The sequence below is a fragment of the Bos javanicus genome, chromosome 5 (genome assembly GCF_032452875.1).
Source record: "Bos javanicus breed banteng chromosome 5, ARS-OSU_banteng_1.0, whole genome shotgun sequence".
In the NCBI taxonomy this organism is placed as follows: Eukaryota; Metazoa; Chordata; class Mammalia; order Artiodactyla; family Bovidae; genus Bos; species Bos javanicus.
The window spans coordinates 114,974,408-114,994,638 of NC_083872.1; the positions used below are offsets into that span (position 1 = coordinate 114,974,408).

The 20,231-nt window shown below is 57.1% G+C and overlaps 1 protein-coding gene across 2 annotated transcripts in view; it reads right to left on the reverse strand.

The window, feature by feature from the left end:
- Positions 1-4,499: 4,499 nt before the first annotated feature.
- SULT4A1 (sulfotransferase family 4A member 1) overlaps positions 4,500-20,231 on the reverse strand; it is a 33,236-nt gene continuing 17,504 nt past the window's right edge. The window contains exons 3-8 of one of the 2 annotated variants that reach the window (XR_009736737.1): positions 19,433-19,513; positions 17,665-17,791; positions 13,907-14,001; positions 8,690-8,828; positions 7,230-7,363; positions 5,888-5,974 (exon numbers count right to left, since the gene is read on the reverse strand). Coding sequence is in view for 1 of the 2 variants with exons in the window: in XM_061418793.1 (XP_061274777.1) it covers positions 5,862-5,974; positions 8,690-8,828; positions 13,907-14,001; positions 17,665-17,791; positions 19,433-19,513 (555 nt within the window). In the remaining variant the exon portion in view is untranslated. Of the gene's footprint in view, positions 5,975-7,229; positions 7,364-8,689; positions 8,829-13,906; positions 14,002-17,664; positions 17,792-19,432; positions 19,514-20,231 lie in introns of both variants that reach the window. The other variant, XM_061418793.1, reaches the window with a different exon arrangement.

Here is a 20,231-nt window from a genome sequence, read left to right on the forward strand (position 1 = left end):
CACCCCACCTCCAGTACTCTTGCCTGGAAAATCCCATGGACGGAGGAGCCTGGTGGGCTGCAGTCCATGGAGTCACTAAGAGTTGGACACAACTGAGTGACATCACTTTCACTTTTCACTTTCATGCATTGGAGAAGAAATGGCAACCCACTCCAGTGTTCTTGCCTGGAGAATCCCAGGGACGGGGGAGCCTGGTGGGCTGCCGTCTATGGGGTCCCACAGAGTCAGACACAACTGAAGCGACTCAGCAGCAGGAGCAGAAATAGCAAAGGGGGCTTTTCAAGAGGGCGAAACGGCCTAGCCGGGTTGAGGAAGAGCTTGCAAGGGGCGTAGGAGTGAGCTGTGTGGCCAGACCGGAGAGGGCGCAGGCAGCAAGTCACAGATGATGTGCTTGCAAAGTCTGAGGCTGTTGAGACGACCAGGGTAGGCTGAATTCAGTGGCCAGTCGGGATGCTGCGGACATCAGCATGTCTTTTCTGAGCTGACTTCTCGGCACCAAGGAGAATGAGACATGGTTTGATTCTTAAGAAACAGACAGTCGCTGGGTTTGGGGTCTGTTAGGAGGGGCATGGCAGTGATCCCCACCCCTGGGAGGAGGTGCAGCCGGAGACGCCAGGGGTTTCTCGGAGTAGACCGCACCTGAGCTGAGCTTCAAGCTTAAGTCAGTGTCATCTGGGAGGAGTCCAGGCAGAGGGGACAGGCTGAGTTGGGCACAGGGGACCTAACAGCCAGGGGTTCTTGGGCAGACTGAGATGGGAGCCAAGGTACCAGCTGCATTTGAGTAAAAAAAAAAAGTTTTTTCTGGAAATCACATGTACTGTGAACTCTAAAGGGGAGAAATAAGAGACAAGAAAAATAGGGTTGGGGGAGATTTTTAACCAAATCACTTAAGTTTTTTTTGAGGATGCAAAAGACTGGAGAAGAGAGTCTTATTGGCTTTGGGAGTTTTTCCTTCTGCAGAGATGGCCTTGCTCGCGATATTTTAAGACTTCTGTTCCCAGCTGGTGCCCGACACCACGGATACATGTAAAGATGACAACTCTCAAGAGGGGAAAATGCATTTTCTGGTTGATTTTTTTTTTTCATATTTTAAACACATTTAGCATTCTCTGGTTTTTAAAGAAGGCTTTTAATAGAGCACAGATTCCTTTCGTCAATGGTGAGGGGGACAGATTTAAAGACTGCAGCTCAGACATCCAGTGCCAACTAGCTTACAGGGATCCAAGTGTGAGAATCAGGCTGTCATTTAATGTGTAGACTTGGCAAAGGCTCAGCGCGCCTCGGAGAAGGCGCTGATGGGCCCAAGCCGTGTGCCGGGTGCTCCCACAACCAATCCTCTCTGCCCTCGCCGGCAAAGTCCATCCCCGGCTAAAAACGTCACGCTCTCCCCCATGGATCAGCTCCTCCGGGGTTGGATGGATAGGCAGTTTGACCACTTAAGAATCACAGCATGCTTGGACAGGGTAGGATTTCAAAACACTTGAGATGAGACCTCCTCATTATGAGATGAAAAGGGGCCGTGCCCTCAGTCCCACCACCAGCGTTGGCAGAGTGGGTTACAGCCGAATGCCCGACTCACTGCAGTGCGTCCTGTTTCTTCCCACCTGGCATGCCCCTCTCTGGCGCCTGTCCTACTCACATCCCGCCTGTTTACAGACCATCTCTCGCCCTGTCTCTTCCACTCAGCCGTCTCCCTGCTGTCACTGAAGTCGCCTCTCCTTGCTCGGCATCTTCAGAGGGCTGGCTCTCTGCACCACTCCTGTTCCTGACTGGGGAGGAGGCAGGGCACCAGCCTAAGTCTTGGGAAGTTATGGCCCCCGAGGGCAGGACCAGGAGCAGTGCCTAGAAGGGGCAGGGCAGACGGTGTTCAGAAAAAATGAAACCCACTCCAACAGTGCAAGATGCCTCTCAGCAAATATTAGGTGCTAATTATATGCCATATTCTGACCTAGGAATATACAGCCCCGCTCTGCTTTCAGGGTGTCGCTGTCCGCATGGGGAGACCAGTGCAGAGCAGTAGGCGGGGCAGGGTGAGAGGAAGGCAGGGAACACCTGGGAGCGGAGGGGCGACATTCACCAGGTCGGGCAGGGCTGGGCATCTCAGGGAGGCCAGAGAGGGGGGAGGCTGAGAGGTGGGGGTCTGCTTAAGTGGCCGGAGAGGACCACCAGCAATGGAATGACCGTCCCAGAAGGTGGTGAGCCTGTGGGGACTGGACATCCAGGGATGTCAGAGGGCATTCCTCACTGGGGGAGCCTGGACCGCCTGGCCGACGTGCCACCCCAGTCTGAAAGTGCTTGTTCAACAGCGAGGGGTGGAAGGTGATGCCTTGTGGGCAGGGCTGGGACCAGGCTCTACGGCAGGGCGGGATCCACAGGGCGGAGTCCTCCGGGACACCCAAGGACCCCCCTCCACCATTGCAAACAGCAGCCACCCCGCTCAGAAAGGCGACAAAGCTGTGTCACACGTGGGGCCTCCTAGGACAGGGGCTGCACACCGCCTGCATCCACAGGCCTGGGGGGCCTCCCCGTGGACTGACGTCGGCCGTCGCCTGTGACTTGGCCACTAGGGGGCGCTCACCAGCAAGGCCAGGCACAGATCTGTGATTCGTTGTTTTCAAAGCCACTTTTAAATCCTGTGACCATCCTATGAAGTTAGCGTGATGGAGATTGTATATAAATTGTCACACTGGATTGGAGAATTTAAGTGGCTTACCTGCTCAGGTGAGAGGGCCTTCTTGGGTATTTCAGATGAAGGGACTGGGTGCGTGGTGGGGGGTTGGGGGGAGGTGGTTGATGAGTCCTGGATGGCTGTGTCAGAGCCTGGAGGCCACGGGGACAGGTCCAGCTGGTGGGGGGCTGTGGCTGAATCCAGCTACTTGGGCATTAAAGCCTATGCAGGTCCCCCAAGTGCCTTTTGGAATCTTTTCAGTCTGCGAAGTCCAAAGGCCAGGCAGCCCGGGACTTCCCTGGAGACGGGGATGTGCAAGAACCCCATGGTGGGATCCGTAAGGTCAGCCCACCGCCCAGGCCTCTCTGGTCCTGTCCATCTGTCCAGATGTTCCTCGCCTTGGTCCCTCAAACCCCACCCACCCCCAGGGGCTACTACCCGCTGGGCCACTCTGCTCTCTAACCTGGCTTCACTCGGAGGATCCACAGCACCTTTGCCCTCAACTCACTTTGCCTTTAACCTTGCCCCAAGTGCAAGAGGCAGCAACAGCTCCCACCACACGACGCCCTAGAGCATTCAGAGCCAGGGGAGGGGGCGGACGGTACCTCAGGGTTCTGACACGGCCAACCACCCCCTCCTTCTGTGGATCCGGTGAACCAGGAGGCCGGTACCGGCCCCTCACGCTCTCTACCTGCAGCAGGGTTGAGGGTGGGGGGGCACCCCCAGGCAGCATTCCTTCAGTTAAGCCTTCTTGGGCCTTCATTTCTTCTTACAAAATCCAACTCTCGTGACCCCTGAGGCCTTCTGGGAGCTGGGCTCCTGCCTGTGCCAGCTGCGAGCCTCTGAGCGCTGCCCAGCACACACCCCCTCCCCCAGGCGGCCCCCAGCCCGGGGTCCCTCACTTGCCCCCGGTCTCCACTCAGGGGGCCTCTTCTTGTTGGCCTCCCTGGTCCTTCAGGAGTGCACGGGCCCCCAGCAGCGCATTTGGGCCTGAACGCACCCCGGGTTTTAGGACATCACTTCCCCGCCAGAGCAGGCACGCCACACAGGCTGGGGACCCTAGTGCCACCAGCAGTGCCTGCAGCCGTCCGAGGTGTGTCCTGAGTGGATCCAGGACTGCGGTGAAACATCCACGGGGCAGGGCTGGAGGGGACGTTCACTGAGCTCCGTGAACAGGCCCCACCCTGCCTCTCTATTCAGTGGCTCCACCTTTATTATAATCTGCCTGCTTTTAGGTGATCTGGAGGTGATTTAGGAGCAGACCCCTCCCACCCTGGAACATAGCAGACTGGATGTGGGCCCAAGGTGGGTCTAGGTCATCCCAGACACCAAAGTAAATTCTGGGACTTCACCAGAGACCCAAAGGAGCTAGTTCATTTGAAAATCAGCATGACTTTTCAAAGAGTCCAGGCTTTTTATCCAATAAAAGAGCATCCTGGACTTCCCTCCCACAAGGCATCAGTTAGATGGGCTCTGGAAGTCACGGAGGCAAAGGAAAGTCAGCAGGTCAGAATCTACACCACCATCTGCCTTGTTGAAGGGGGTCTTCCCAGACTGAGCCCAAAAGGCCTGGACTCCACATGCGGCAAAACCTCTTCCCACTTCTCTCCTCCCCTACCCTCCCTCTCACTTCAGCTTCAAAGAGATACCAAAAGGTGGCGGGACCCACAGCGAGGGAGACCCAGCCCACCCAACCCAGGCTGAGACCCTCACCCCAGGGGCAGGGGTCAGTGGGCTCCCTCTTACCGCCCTGAAACCCAGAGGGGACCACGGCGGGGTGGAGGGGCCCCCCAACTGCCCCCACCCCCGTCAGCACAGGCTGGACACGAGGCATGGGATATGTCTTTATTAAAGATGCAAGCAAGCACAGAGAAGTCTCACGCGTGGTGCTCAGTAACATCCATACAGTACTAAAAATAGAAAAATAGAAAACAAATTTCACAGAAAGCAGCCGCCCTCGCAGATACACAGAAAAAAGGTGCTGCCAAGCCCACCGTGCGATGCCGTGGACCACCTGCCCCGTCCAAGCTGCTCTCCTGGACAAAACGACGGAAGCGCTCGCATCCGCCCTCGGCACAGACCCTCCCGCGGAGGCGGTGACTCCTCTGGCCCCACCACCCCAGGCACTTCCCAGCCCCGCGCAGCCGGGACAGCCCAGTGCACAGGGGCGGCGACACGCGTGCCTGTCGGCGGCCGGCCCCACGGCTCGCCCGCCGCCTCGTCACTCCTCCGGCCTGGCGTGGACCCCCGCCTCCGGGCCCTGGAGCAGCACCGAGGGGACCCCACCGGCCCATCCCGGCCAAGACGGGGCACCACACGCACTGGGTGGGTCTGTGGGGCTGAGAGCTGCAGGCCCAGACACAACAATGAACGGCAGGTATAGACCCAGGAGTTCCAGAAAGTACTGTCAAGCCATCTGTTTGCCAACATAAGCAGGTTTCTGCTTCGGGGAATCAAAGACCGTGGAACGAAAAGTCAGGTTCTGAGCAGGTCTGTCTCTGCTGGGGTGGGGGGTAGGGGTGGGGGGTGGTTCTTGGGTCACCGCGTCACATGCCCATCCCTCCAGGTCCTCTGCGTTGGCCTCAGGGACGCTGGCCGGAGGGCAGCCTTTGAAAACGCCCCCCGCCCTGCGAACAGCTTCTGCTGTAACTCAGGGCGACTGCTGAGAACTGAGCGCCGTGGGGGAAATGGGCCCCCCACCCCAGCCTCACTCCAGTCCTCACCAGGGGAGGACAAATGGCTGTGCCATGTGAACGACAAAAAAAATAAATAAATAAAGTCAACCCTGAGCGCTTCCTACCACCTGGGTGTGGCTCTCCTGAGCCCCTCAGAAATGAACTTTTATTTGGTTTACTGAGATTTATTTAGGTTTCCAGTGAAAAGCTCTATAAAATACAATACGTAGTGTGGGTTGTAATAAAGGTAGACACTCTAGCTGCGTATGTTAACAGACGTGACACGTGTGGTCCACCAGCATCGCCATCTTTGTGGGCAGACGTTTAGACTTCAAAGGCGAGACAGCTGCTCTGGATCAGAACTCCAACCCGCTTTCTCCAGCTTCTCCGGCCATGTCCCCTCCCTCCCCCGGGGTCTCACTTCCAGAGTCTGTCCAGCAAGGAACAAATGAGTGCAAACGGGACTCTGAGCTATAGTGTCTGGGTACTGTGAGCATGCAAGTGTGCGGTTGCTGATATTATAAATAAAAGTCGAACGTGAGGTCGCACTTCCCCATCTTCTGCTTGTACACCAGGTCAAACTTCTCGTTCATGGAGACGGTGAAGATGTCCTTCCAGAGCCCGACCCTTCCTGCAACACACACGGGGCGGGCGAGCTGAGTTCACTGGCGGTCAGGCCAGCTGCCAAACCACAGGGAGCTGGGGAGAGCGACCTGGAAGGCTCCACATGAATCCCTGGACCCCTCTGAACCTGTCCCGCGGGGGTCACCATGGCCATGTGAACCTCAGGCTAGCTGAGCCCACTTCCCTGAGTCTGGCCATCCTGGCATGCTTTCACCCAGGACCAGAAACGTGCAAAGCTGAGGCCCTGGGGAGGGCCTGCCCGTCCACCGCTGGGCCCCAGCACCAGGCAGAGCGGGGGCGCACGTGCCAACACCCCCGAGGACGGGCAGTGTCCGTGGCCCGGGTCTGCAGTTCAGAGGCCACGTGGGATCTGTGTGCCCCGTGACACCACCACTCATGCAGCTCAACAGCTCCACCAAGGCAGCTGTTGCTTCTGGAGAATTTTAAAAGGCAGAATGTTTCATGGTGGGCAGGCAGCTGCCGGGGCCAGGTCAAGGGTGGAGATTTCGAGAAGCCTGCCCATGTGACGTCAGGGGAGAAGTGACAGGGAATAAAACCATTAGAGCTCCCAACTCGACACCAAGACCAGTCCCACCCAGGCCCTCGTGGCTGCTCTATCACAGCGACATCCCAATGAGGCTTGGTCAGACCCCCTTTGCCCACCCCTTGCAGGACATGAGGGGCCTGGAGCCGACAGACTGATGGGCCGGCATGGGCCTTCCCCTTCTTCGTGAAGGGAGAGAGATCAAAATGATGAAAACTGCTGAACCCGCTTTCCTTAACTACGAGATCTTCGGTTCTGGGCACTATGAATGGTGACTGTGAAGAAGTCAGGAGTGGGTCCCTGCCCTCCGTGTGCAGTAAGTGCATCACCCAGAGCACCGCAGCTGAGCTTTTTACACACCGGCCTCAGGGCACTGAGTGCTCGCCTAGAATTCTGTTCACCATCAGCATCTCTGACGGCAGAGCTCTGACTGTCCCAGCAAGCATCTCTCGTTAAGCTGTGCTATTAACAGTCACCCCTGTCCTGGCAGGACCTAATGTATGAAACTGCAACCCTGCAAACGCTGAGCTAACAGATCCAAAGTGACATGGATTTTCTCTTCGGTGATGAAAAATTATATGTTGGTGATGGAGAGGAACCCTCTAAGGACACCTCAGGGTCAGAATTACAAGCTCTGGACCCACCACACCGTATATTTTTTTCCACGATTATTTTTCTCAGCTGAGGCAGCCAAGAGCTCATCAGAGGAGTCACCCACCTGGTTTAGGATTTGGACTCAAGACAGTGCAATTTATGCTGTGACATGAATCAAATCTAAGCAATGCAGCTGGCTACTCAAGCCCCTGCATTCTCACCAACGCAAGGAGGTCTTCCGAGCAAAGAGGCAATGTGCTAAAAGAAAACAAAACCAAAGAACTGAAATAAAGCAAAACCAAGGTAAACGATGATAAATGCAAACACAGCGGAAGGAGCATATGTGCACGCAGCGTGTTCTTGACACTTCTTAACCACACAAGTGAACCGAAAGGGGGGCTTCTGGAGAAGGTCACACCCAGGGGTAACAGAACACAGAGAAAGCAAAACTAAAAAAGAGCAAATAAATTTTAAATTATAAACGTTCGTGAAGATGCAGCCAGGAAATAAACGGCAGGGTGACGTAGCTCGTTAACTAACGTCTTCCCGGAGAGTGGCCCGCCTGCCTTGACAGGAAGGCACCCAACCACCTGACCTTCAGGACAGCCTGGGAGCCACACGGGTCGGCAACCCGACCGGCCCTCCGTACAGGGAGGACGAAGGGCCAGAGCAGCCCGGCCAGGCCAAGGAAGAGCTCCTCTCTCCCCTCTGGGCGGCTGCTCATGGAGTCCGGTGTCATTCCGAGCCCTCCCCTCCAACCCAGGAGCTGGGAACCAGCCTCGGCCATGGATTTGAGGTGCCGCGGATGTGAATGCCTGAGCCCTCTGCCGTGAAGCAGCTGCAAACAGCACGAGCCCTCGGGGCAGAGAGAGCGGCCCCCATGGATCTGGGGAGGACTCCTGCGGGAACACCTGCCCACACCTCAGAAGGCTCCACCCCAAGCACCCCGCTCTTAGGCTGGGAGAGCCCCCTGGCCTCTGTGACAGCTGCCCGGCCAGCCCTGGAGAGGCCTGCACTTCCTGCTTGCTGTCACTCTCTCACATGCGTGTACACACACACACACACACACACACTGTGCACACATACCCCTCACATATACACACAGCACATACACCACAGACACACACACCCCTTCCCTGGGATGCGCTGCACCTCACCTGTGTGGCTGCCTCCCCTGGGGAACAGAGGGAGACGGCCCTTGCTCACGTGTGCACGCTCTGTGCTCCTCAACTCCACAGCCCCAAACCCATCGCCAGGGTGGGGGCCATCTGAGGAGGTGTCTGCCTGAAAACCTCTTCCCCAAAGAACCTGAGACATCCCCCCGCCAGCAGCCGCCCCCCCGTGAACTCCACACCCTGTGCAGGGCCACAGGCTGACTCCAGCGGGGGCTTCCAGGATTCTCAGTGGCCCATTTTGGGTTACCTTCTTGCCCCCCACCCTGGGGAGCAGAAAGCTCTGAAGATATGAGGCTGAACCATGACTGGGGGCCGGGGGGGAGAATAGGGGTCCAGACGCCGGCGGTGGTGGGGGGGAGGGGGGGAGCGCCCCAGGGGGCGGGCGCCCCAGGGGCCGGGCGGCACGTACCCCGGCCCACGGGCAGGGCCTCGGCGTTACAGCACTGGTCCACCAGCTGGTGGCAGTGCTCGGTCAGCGACTCCAGCTGTGCCTTGTCGCAGGACACCCCCAGGAACCTGGCCAGCTGCTCCACCATGGTCACCAGGTCCTGGAAGACAAGAGCAGAGACGCGGGAGCCCATCAGAGGCGGCACCTTTGTGGAACACCACTCTGGGGACCTTTTATCCACAGCCTGACTCAAGTCCTCAAGACAAATTGGACGCCATCATCTTCAAGAAATAAGGATCCGGGTTAAGAGACTGCCCGAGGGCGCTCAGCTCCCGCCCCAGCCCTCTGGGAATCTGGAAGCAGATGTGAGGCCTTGACGTAGCGGTGGCCATGTCCAGCAGCAGCAAGCAGTAAAGGAAGGCACTTGGGCACTGTGCCAGGGGCAGGACCAGCTCACTCTCTCCTTCCTTCCCCGCCATCAGCTGGAACCCAGACGGCGCTCAGGAGAGCCCTGAGGAGGGGGGGACCCGGGGGCCCCAGGGCCAGCCCACCTCACAGGGCAGGGAACCTGGCTCGCTGCGAAGATTCGGTGACATGAAGCCGTCTCTGGGCCCCGGCGTCCTGGCACTGCTGACGGCACAGCTGCCGCTGCCTCACCGTCTCCAAGGGGCTCTACCCACCTGCTCGCCACACAGCCCCGCCCCTCCGCAGCCATGCCCTGCCCCAGGAAACACTGAAGCCCGCCGCGGTCTCCGCCCCAGCGTCACCGTCCCCAGTGTCCTGCCCATAGCCTGGGCTGTCTGTCAGCAGACCAAACGCCGGCTGGCGGTGGCTGGGTCACGTGAGGAGAATGCTAGAGGCTGTCTCCTCTCCCACAGGCCTGCAAGGCAGACACAGCCTCCCGGCGAGTCTGGAGAAGCGGGGCACAGGGCTGTGTTTCAGCTCTGACGTTTTCTGTAAACTGCACGCCCTGCTCCCTCGGGATGAAATACTAAGTGACTCATAAAAGCAAGGCGCTGGGAGCAACCTGCCAGCTGGCACCGCGCCCTGCAGGTGAGTCCGCAGCTGGACGGGCGGGCTCCTCCTCATCCTGCCCTGCCATGGAGCCCCGTGCCCCCCCATCCCAGAACAGGGGTGGAGGGGAAAAAAGATGAAAAGACAACTCGTGTCCACCCAGACATGGGAACGCCCACAGCACTCTGCTCACAGTTACCCAGAATGGGAACAGCCCAAATGCCCGAAGCCCTGAGTGGATGGACAAACATACGACGGTGGACACGCTGCCAAGAACATGCCCCAGGGAGCAGGGGAGCTCACCAAGGGGAGCAGAGGCCAGACACCAGCACACACCCGCCGGGTGGTCAGCAGCCTGCAAACCAGCCCCCCGCCCCTCCACAGACAGACAGACAGACAGACAGCCCGGACGAGACATGCAGACTCAGCCACTTCGGCCTTTGCCCCGAGCTGGTCCCCTCACCTCGGACAGGGTGCTGGGTGGTGCTCTGCCAGAAGCCAGCCGTGAGGAACTCCGCCCGTGGCAAAGGTCATGAGGAAGGAGGCTCAGCATATGCAAAGGCAGGATCGAGCCTCAGAAGCCCCCTGGAGACTCTCGAGCATCTACCCCCAAAACCAGAGTCTGCCTACTTTACTGCTTTGTGCTCTCACCTACACCTCTGACTTTACAGGGGGCTGTCCCCCACCACCTCTCTCTGAAAAAGAGTTAACTTACAGCTCCAGTTAATAAAGTTCCTGGGCGTGATAAGAGTGTTTTAACCTACAAACTCCTTTGGAAGTCCTCTAGCCTGCCTGAATAAGTTCTTCCAGCCACATGTGATTGTTCACAGCTTCCCAACCGTGAGAGGCATGAGATGTTCTAAACTGTCTAAATACAGATTCCTTTGAGCGGTTAAAAGATTGATTAGAAATTGTATTGGTGAAGGGTTTTTCACTTGTTGGGCCAATGTTTGCTGCTAAGTTTCCATATCCCTTACCTGCTGTGTCCCTGGCAGTGTATTGATTAATATAATTGATGTAAGTAGTAGCTTTAATGTTTGTAACCTTGGACATTTGAGTTAATTCTTTTTCTTGTTATAGCCCACCACACCTTTGCCCTATAGGAATGCAACTTTATCTAATGCTTTTGGAGGGTGGCGCCTGACTAATCACCTTTAGAGAAAAATAAGTTTTCTGAAGAAAGGGTCTTAAAATGTTAACAGGCCTCCGGGCCAGAAGATGTTGCAAATCACCTAAACTTTTGCATATGATAAGTTTGCAGGAAGAAAGCCTGGCTTACTGCATGACTCTACCCCTTCCCCCATTATCCTCTATGCACAACTTAAGGTATAAAAACGACTTTGGAAAATAAAGTGCGGGCCTTGTTCACCAAAGCTTGGTCTCCCCATGTCATTCTTTCTCTCGCCTTCTGGCTGAATTATTCAGCCTCTTTTCTCCACTGAATTTTCTCACTGAGCTATCCTTATTCTATTACTCTTTATGTCTCTAATTAATATTTAATTAAAGCTACTGTATCCAGTAGCAGGAGGGCCTAGAGGAGCTATCCCACGTTGAAGGTCAGGAAAGGAGGCAGTGAGGAGATACCCCTCGTCCAAGGTAAGGAGCAGCAGCTGCGCTTTGCTGGAGTAGCCGTGAAGAGATACCCCACGCCCAAGGTAAGAGAAACCCAAGTAAGACGGTAGGTGTTGCAAGAGGGCATCAGAGGGCAGACACACTGAAACCATACTCACAGAAAACTAGTCAATCTAATCACACTAGGACCACAGCCTTGTCTAACTCAATGAAATTAAGCCATACCCATGGGGCAACCCAAGACGGGTGGGTCATGGTGGAGAGTCTGACAGAATCTGGTCCACTGGATAAGGGAATGGCAAACCTCTTCAGTATTCTTGCCTTCAGAACCCCATGAACGGTACGAAAAGGCAAAATGATAGGATACTGAAAGAGGAACTCCCCAGGTCAGTAGGTGCCCAATATGCTACTGGAGATCAGTGGAGAAATAACTCCAGAAAGAATGAAGGGATGGAGCCAAAGCAAAAACAATACCCAGCTGTGGATGTGACTGGTGATAGAAGCAAGGTCTGATGCTGGAAAGAGCAATATTGCATAGGAACCTGGAATGTCAGGTCCATGAATCAAGGCAAATTGGAAGTGGTCAAATAGGAGACGGCAAGAGTGAATGTCAACATTCCAGGAATCAGCGAACTAAAATGGACTGGAATGGGTGAATTTAACTCAGATGACCATTATATCTACTACTGCGGGCAGGAATCCCTCAGAAGAAATGGAGTGGCCATCATGGTCAACAAAAGAGTCTGAAATGCAGTACTTGGATGCAATCTCAAAAACGACAGAATGATCTCTGTTCGTTTCCAAGGCAAACCATTCAATATCACAGTAATCCAAGTCTATGCCCCAACCAGTAATGCTGAAGAAGCTGAAGTTGAACGGTTCTATGTGAACCGTGAACTTCCTGATGTTCAAGCTGGTTTTAGAAAAGGCAGAGGAACCAGAGATCAAATTGCCAATATCCACTGGATCATGGAAAAAGCAAGAGAGTTCCAGAAAAACATCTATTTCTGCTTTATTGACTACGCCAAAGCCTTTGACTGTGTGGATCACAATAAACTGTGGAAAATTCTGAGAGAGATGGGAATACCAGACCACCTGATCTGCCTCTTGAGAAATTTGTATGCAGGTCAGGAAGCAACAGTTAGAACTGGACATGGAACAACAGACTGGTTCCAAATAGGAAAAGGAGTACGTCAAGGCTGTATATTGTCACCCTGCTTATTTAACTTATATGCAGAGTACATCATGAGAAACGCTGGGCCGGAAGAAACACAAGCTGGAATCAAGATTGCCGGGAGAAATATCAATAACCTCAGATACGCAGATGACACCACCCTTATGGCAGAAAGTGAAGAGGAACTCAAAAGCCTCTTGATGAAAGTGAAAGTGGAGAGTGAAAACGTTGGCTTAAAGCTCAACATTCAGAAAAAGAAGATCATGGCATCTGGTCCCATCACTTCATGGGAAATAAGTGGGCAAACAGTGGAAACAGTGTCAGACTTTCTTTTTTGGGCTCCACAATCACTGCAGATGGTGACTGCAGCCATGAAATTAAAAGACGCTTACTCCTTGGAAGGAAAGTTATGACCAACCTAGAGAGCATATTCAAAAGCAGAGACATCACTTTGCCAACAAAAGTCCGTCTAGTCAAGGCTATGGTTTTTCCTGTGGTCATGTATGGATGTGAGAGTTGGACTGTGAAGAAGGCTGAGCGCTGAAGAATGGATGCTTTTGAACTGTGGTGTTGGAGAAGACTCTTGAGAGTCCGTTGGACTGCAAGGAGATCCAACCAGTCCATTCTGAAGGAGATCAGCCCTGGGATTTCTTTGGAAGGAATGATGCTAAAGCTGAAACTCCAGTACTTTGGTCACCTCATGCGAAGAGTTGACTCATTGGAAAAGACTCTGATGCTGGGAGGGATTGGGGGCAGAAGGAGAAGGGGACGACAGAGGATGAGATGGCTGGATGGCATCACTGACTTGATGGACGCGAGTCTGGGTGAACTCCGGGAGTTGGTGACAGACAGGGAGGCCTGGCGTGCTGTGATTCATGGGGTCGCAAAGAGTCAGACACGACTGAGAGACTGAACTGAACTGATTGTATCCAGTTTGCCAACGCCGTCCCTGCTTTGAATTCCCTGGATCCACCGGGGCTGGACCCCGGCAGTGCTCCACCACCGTCGAAGCAGAAAAATAAACAGGCCTTTCAGAAGCACTGCAGGCCACCCCTAACTCGGGAGCTGCACATGGCCCAGGCCAGAGCAAGGGCCTGGGGGCCTGCATGGGCTGGAGGCGAAGCCCTGTCAGGGGCTCTGGGCCCACCTAGAACCCTGAGGTCCAAGATGCACCCCTGATGACCAGGCACTGCAGGCCCCACCCTCCCTGAGGGCTCCACTGTGGGACAGACGGCGTGGAGCCTGGAGCATCACCCCTGCCCCTTGGCACCTAACCACCAGGGCACACACCACTCAGGACACGCCCATCAGGACACACCCCCTAGGCACCCACCCCCTCAGGACACACCCCCGAGGCACCCACCCCTCAGGACACACCCCCAAGGCACCCACCCTTCAGGACACACCCCCGAGGCACCCACCCCTCAGGACACACCCCCGAGGCTCTCACCCTGAGGCGCCCACCCCCAGGCACTCACCCGGTGCATGTCTTCGTACTTGAGGAATAGCACGTTCGAGTCCATGTGGTGCTCCCAGAACTCCTGCACGTGCTCAAACCAGGAGCCATAGCCCACTGTGGACACAAGGGGACAGGAGAGGTCACAGGAGGGATGGGCGAGTGGATGGCGGCTCGCTCCTCTGCCCAGCAGCTGTGACGCAGCTCCAGCTCCTCAGGCAGCCGCACGTCCCCTGGCCGCCTGCCCCACCGCTCCCACCTGCCAGCCTCTGCCCCACCTCCCAGATGCCCAAGGCCCGACCCTGAGCAGGGAGGCCTCCGTCCCCCCGGTGCGCAGGTGCCGGCTCCAGGAGCTTCTCGAACACGTGGTGAATGCAAGAGAGGGCCACCTAGAGGAGCTGGGCCCAGGGCCAGTCGGTCTGCAGTCGGGGAGGGTGGAGCTGACATGGGGCCAGACACAGGCAGGACCAGGAGGCACAGTGTGAAGAGGGGCAACAGGCTGTCCCGACACACGAGCTCATACCTACACCACAGCCGGCGTGTCCCACGACCCTCCGGGCTGTGGCCTAGGGCTGGGGTCCCACAGCCACAGGGGGACCCATGTACCAGTCAGTGTGGCCAGGCCTCTTCACAGCATTCTTCATAAAAACTATGGGTTCTCGTGTCCACAGGGTCACACTGATGCCCCCCACTGTGAGGGCAGCTTCCAAGGGGGCTTCCATGTGGACTAGAGGGAGGTCTCAGCCAGAGAACGTGGGGGCCCCTGGGCCGGTGGAGCCTCGATAAGCAGGTCCAGCTGGACAACAGAGGCCAGTCAAGAGGAGTGGCCACACTGCCAGGGCCCTCACTTAGTTGAGTGCCCATCCATCTCCCGAACCCTAGGACATGACGCATGGCCCAAGGCCAGAGGAGCGCCCGCCCTGACAGCAAAGCCCAAGGACACTGGTGACGGCCACATGGGAGTGACCAGCACTGGGAGGGAGCCCCAAGGCCTGGGGCAGGCGCCTCCCACACCAGGCAAGCTTGAAGCGATCCACGAGGGCTGGGCGGGAAGCAGGGCAGGGAGCTGCAAAGGGGCCTCAGAGAAGCGGGGGGGCATGGGCGGAGGGGGTCAGAGGCAGACGGCACCATCAGACGGTGGCCAGGCAGGGGGGCAGAGGACGAGGACTTGGATCAGAGGCAGCCAGCCTCTCACACCCTCACTGGCCACGAGACGGAGCAGGCCCTGAACCTGTCTGCGCCTCCTCCTCCGTGAATGGCATGACAACAGAATCTGTGCCCCCCCACCCCCCTACCGCTGGGTTGCCGCCCCAAGAAAAGCAGGTACAGGTCTCGGCCCCTGGGGACCAGTGGGGGCGTCGCTGTGTGTCCTCTCTGGCGGGAGGCACTGGGGGTCCCATGCGTACTATTGAAGTCCACCGAGTGGCAGAGCCATGCGTACACACATGACCAAGGCTGGGAAATGGGGACCCCGACCCCGCCAGCCCAATCCATCAGCAGTCGGCCATCCCGCCAGCAGGGCGCAGCGCAGCGGCAGCCTAGGCCCACAGTCCGACGTGGGTCCTGGGAGTGGAGGTATGGGTCAAGGGGCACTGGTGGTGGGGATGGAGCAGAGCAGAAGGCCCTCTTCAGGCCGTTTATGGAGAAGGAAGGGGGCGCTCTGGAAGGGGATGGGGGTGAGTGGGCAGAAATGAATCAGCAGTGCAGGCTACAGCCAAAGGCCTCACTAGGCCCGCTGCTGGGTGAGCCCTGGCCCTCCTGGCCTGGTCCCCCCACGGCCAAGGTTTCAGACTCCAGGTCTTGCACCCTCCCGTCGGCCTGGCACATCCCTGCTCCTCCCACACCAGGAGGAGACCCACGCACAGGGCAGGACATGAGGGCCAGGCCAGCCTTCCCGATCTTCAGCATGGGGGCGAGTCCAGAGAAGGAAGGGACCTGATCAACTCGCTGGCAGGCTGGTAACCCTGGGGTCCCCAAGCAGACGCTCCCAAGTCTGGGCCGACAGCTGGCACGCAGATCGGCGTCCTGGGACTGAGCAGTCCACTGGGCATGGACATGGAGACCAGAACACCACCCCCGCCCCCCGCTCCCAGAGAACACTCGCAGACAGACAACCAGGGCCTAAGGATGGGGCGGTGGGGCGGGGGAGGGGGGACTCGGGGACAGGGAGGCCGAGAAGACGGGACACAGGCACTCCTCCACCCTGCTCCTGTCCCCTGGCACTCGGGCCCAGGCACCCCCCCACCCACCCTGCCCTGCAGTGTGTGCGTCACAACCCCTGACACAGGCCTCCGGGCAGCGCGCCCAGACTGTCAGTGGACGGACAGCGAGTTTCACTGCCTCTTCTGCACGGCACTCAAGCTCTTCAGCACCTTGGACAGAGAAGGCAAGCCTCCTCAGAGCAGGGAATAAACAGGACCAGGTGCTCGGGTGCAGGGGCTGTGGGGGACCACAGCAAGCGTGTGCAGCCTTGAACGTCCGTGCTGGGCAGTGCCGTGACCTTCACGAGGTGGACGGGCCTGTACTAGATAACTTATAACTCCTCCAGCCTGAGCAGGGGGCTTTTAAGGTCTGTACCGTGGGGCAGTGTGAATGCAGTGGCCACCCACTGTTTGCAATGGCGGTGTTCCCGTGCCAGCGGCTGCTTTAAAGGCAGGAGCGCAAACCAGGACTTAAAACACGGCTCTGGGAACCAAATACCTGACAGACCAGGAGGGGCCCGAGCCAGTTGATGGGCTGGGCGGAAGGGAGGCTGAACAGAGGCCTTCAGCAGGTTCCCAGGGCCTTAAGGCACAACTGCTGAGGCCATCTACACTTGTCCCTTCCCATCCGGGGTCCCTCCCCCCCAGGCTGGGCTGAAGCAGAGACGCAAGGGCAAGAAAGAGAGGGCCTCAGGCACTGTGGGGAGCTCACTCAGGAGGTCTGGTCTTCAGCCAGGCTCCAATTCAGCCGTCCCAGGTCCCATGTAAACTTGGGGTGCTGTGCTCCTGTACTGCCTCTATGTGCTTTATCATGCTCCTGCCACGTAATCTCATTGCAGAACCCCTGCCCTGCCTGGGCTGGACAACGAATGGACAACCAGGCTGAGGGTTCCCCAAGCTGGGAAATAAAACAGGAAGTGTATTTGCAGGAGAGTCTCGGGACAGACTTAATTCATTTCAAAACTCTCCTGAGCGCAAAGTCTTAAGCAGCAGGGTGTGCAGAGAAGCCAGGGTTGGCGGGTAGGGGAACAGAATCAACACCACGGCCAAGGGGACAGCTCCCTCCCTGGTCCACTCCTCCCCAGGGAGGGCAGACATGGATGGAGGGGCCCTGGCAGGCTCGGCCCCTGCCGAAGCCTCTCCCCTGGGAACATGCTTCCTGCCCAGAGCACTGTCCCGCCCCTCCCTTGGAGTGAACCCCACCTGCCACACTGGCCTGGGGCTGGCGGCCACATCTGACCCTCAAGTCCAGCTGAAGGCCTGGGGCCCTCACACGAAGCCGAAGCCTCCACGCTGGCCTTGGGCACCAATAACGGGGATCTAGGCCACTGTTCCCACAGCTTGGAATCCAGGCAGGGATACGGATGCTTTTAACCGGGAGACTTCTCAGAACCCCAAGGGTGTGGGGAGAGAGATGGGCTTCGGCATCGAATGCCCGCTCGGCCTGGCACAAGCTTCCTGACCCCCCTCAGCCCGAGCTCCGCTGCCCACCAGCAGGGAAGCAGGCCAGCCCCACGGTTATCAGAGTCCTGGGGTGATGGGAAGCACCCCTGTGGGAACATCACACACAGACACTCACACTTGTCGTTCATGAACCTCCGGCAGAACTCCTGGAACGTGCCTCGGTAGCTCATGGTCCGCAGTGAGCGGTGGAACTGGTAATAGGACACCACCAGGTCCTTGGGGTTCCGGGCCATGTAGATGACCTGCGGTGGAGGGGTGGGCAGGGGGAGGAGGCACAGGCGGGCAGACGGGGGAGGTTAGTCTGCAATCCTCTGGCCCAGGAAGGCCGCCCCGAGCAGGCTCCACTGGCCTACAAGCTACTCTCCTAGCCCATTACCCGTCGTGAGGTCAGCCCTTCACACACCACGACCAAGCGCCTTCTCACCGTTGCTCTGTCTCAGAGCTGCACTCCTGTCCACACGACAGTGTCAGCTAGGACAATCACTTGCGTGTTTGATCACACTTCTGTCCTCCAGCACTACTTGTTTTTTTAAACTATAGTTGATCCTTTAGAGAAGACTCTTGAGAGTCCCTTGAACTGCAAGGAGATCAAACCAGTCAATCATTACGGAAATCAGTCCTGAATGTTCACTGGAAGGACTGACGCTGAAGCTGAAGCTCCAGTACTCTGGCCACCTGATGCGAAGAGCTGACTCCTTGGAAAAGACCCTGATGTTGGGAAAGATTGAAGGCGGGAGGAGAAGGGGCCGACAGAGGCTGAGATGGTTGGATGGCATCACTGACTCAATGGACATGAGTTTGAGCAAGCTCCAGGAATTTGTGATGGACAGGGAGGCCTGGTGTGCTGCAGTCTATGGGGTCATAAAGAGTCGGACACAACTGAGTGACCGAACTGATAGCTGATATACAGTATTATATGTCACATGTATAAAACACAGTGATTCAAAATTTGTAAAGAGTATACTCCTTTTATATAAGATACCTGCTATATTCCTCATGATGTACAATATACCCTGTAGCTCATTTTATACATGTTGTTGCTGCTGTTCACTCGCTCAGTCGTGTCCGACTCTTTGCGACCCCATGGACTGCAGCACGCCAGGCCTCCCTGTCCCTCACCATCTCCCAGAGTTTGCCCAAGTTCATGTCCATTTTATGTAACAGTTTGTATCCCTTAGTCCCCATTCCTATCTTGCCCTGCCGGCTTCCCTCTCCCCACTGGTAACCACTGGTTTTCTTTGTATCTTTGAGTCTGGTCGCTTTTATTACATTCACTAGATTGTTGCAGTTTTTCAGATTCCACTGAAAAAGCCATATAACGTGATACCAAACAGTATTTGTCCTTCAAGTGGCAGAATGCCCTTCTCTTTCTATGGCTGAATGGTCTTCCACTGTACACATCTACCAGACCTCTCATACCCATTCATCTGGTGACAGGCGCTGAGGGTGCTTCCACAGCCTGGCGACTGGACACTGGGCTGCTATGAACGCTGCGGTGTCGCTAGCACTACTTTAAAATCAGCAGAAGACAGAAAAATTATGGTCCTGACCCTCCTGGTGATGAGAACTATAGACCTCAAACATCTCATGCAGTTGAGAACACAGAAAAAAGCAGAGACAATGAAAGCAGCCGTGAGTCCTTAGGTCTTAAACAGGCAGAGGCTGAGCCCTGGCTGGTCAAGTTCAACTGTGAGGAAGAACCCAGATAAGCAACGTGGATATAAAACACTAGCGACAAGGCTCCAGGACATCGCTCCGGGGACCCCACCCCACCGAGGCTCTCTGGGAGCCCGTGCCTGTGACAGGCCCCAGTTTGGCCTGGCACAGGTGTCCCCGGTTCCAGGAGTGGGGAGCGGATGGGAGCAGCAGGGAGCCAGGGTTACCTTGGAATCGCCGTTGTGGAGGTCGGAGGGCAGGAAGCGGTAGGGGAGGTGGCTTTTGATGAGGCGGGGAGATGTCAGCTCCTGTGGCAGGCAGAGAGGGGAGGCGGTCAGAGGACGACCCGCAGACTTTCTGACCAGCCCGGGGCCCAATGGGGCCTCGGACGAGTCAGGACCAGCACCCCTGCCCCAGAAACGTCTCCCTGAGATACGACCCCCAGCCCTGCCCAGGCTGGACCCTGGCGGGCAGACATGAGCCAGACACAAGTACCAACAGCCTGAGTCTAAGTGTACCAGCAGGGGTCTGCTCAGAGGACATGAGGGCAGGCTGCAGACTGTAGCAGCCAAGAGCGGCCGCAGACGGGCCATGAAGGGCCACGGAGGAAACAAAAGCACAGGGAGGGGGGCCGCTGGGCTCTGCAGTGGTCTCAGCGCGGGGCTCCCCGCTGTTCCTGGCCACCCCTGGCCCCTCCATCGGCCAGCGCTCCGCCCCCAGGCCCTGACTCAGGGGTCCCCGCCGACAGGCCCTAGCCTGTCCACATTGCTCCTGTCCGGAGGGGCCACTGTTCGACCACTAGGACCCTCGGTTTTCCTGTCCTGTGGGCTCCAAGTGCTGCAAGGGCTCTGACGTCACAGGGTCAGCTCAGTTCTGGGTGGAACCCCAAGGCCAGGAGCAGGGCAGCAGCAGCAGGCGCCCACCCGGCTCCACAGCAGGGCTCGGCCAGCGGCAATGCGAACGCTGACCTGGGGGTGTGGGGGTGCTCTCAGAGCTTCAGAATGCCCATCTCACAGAAGAATGGAC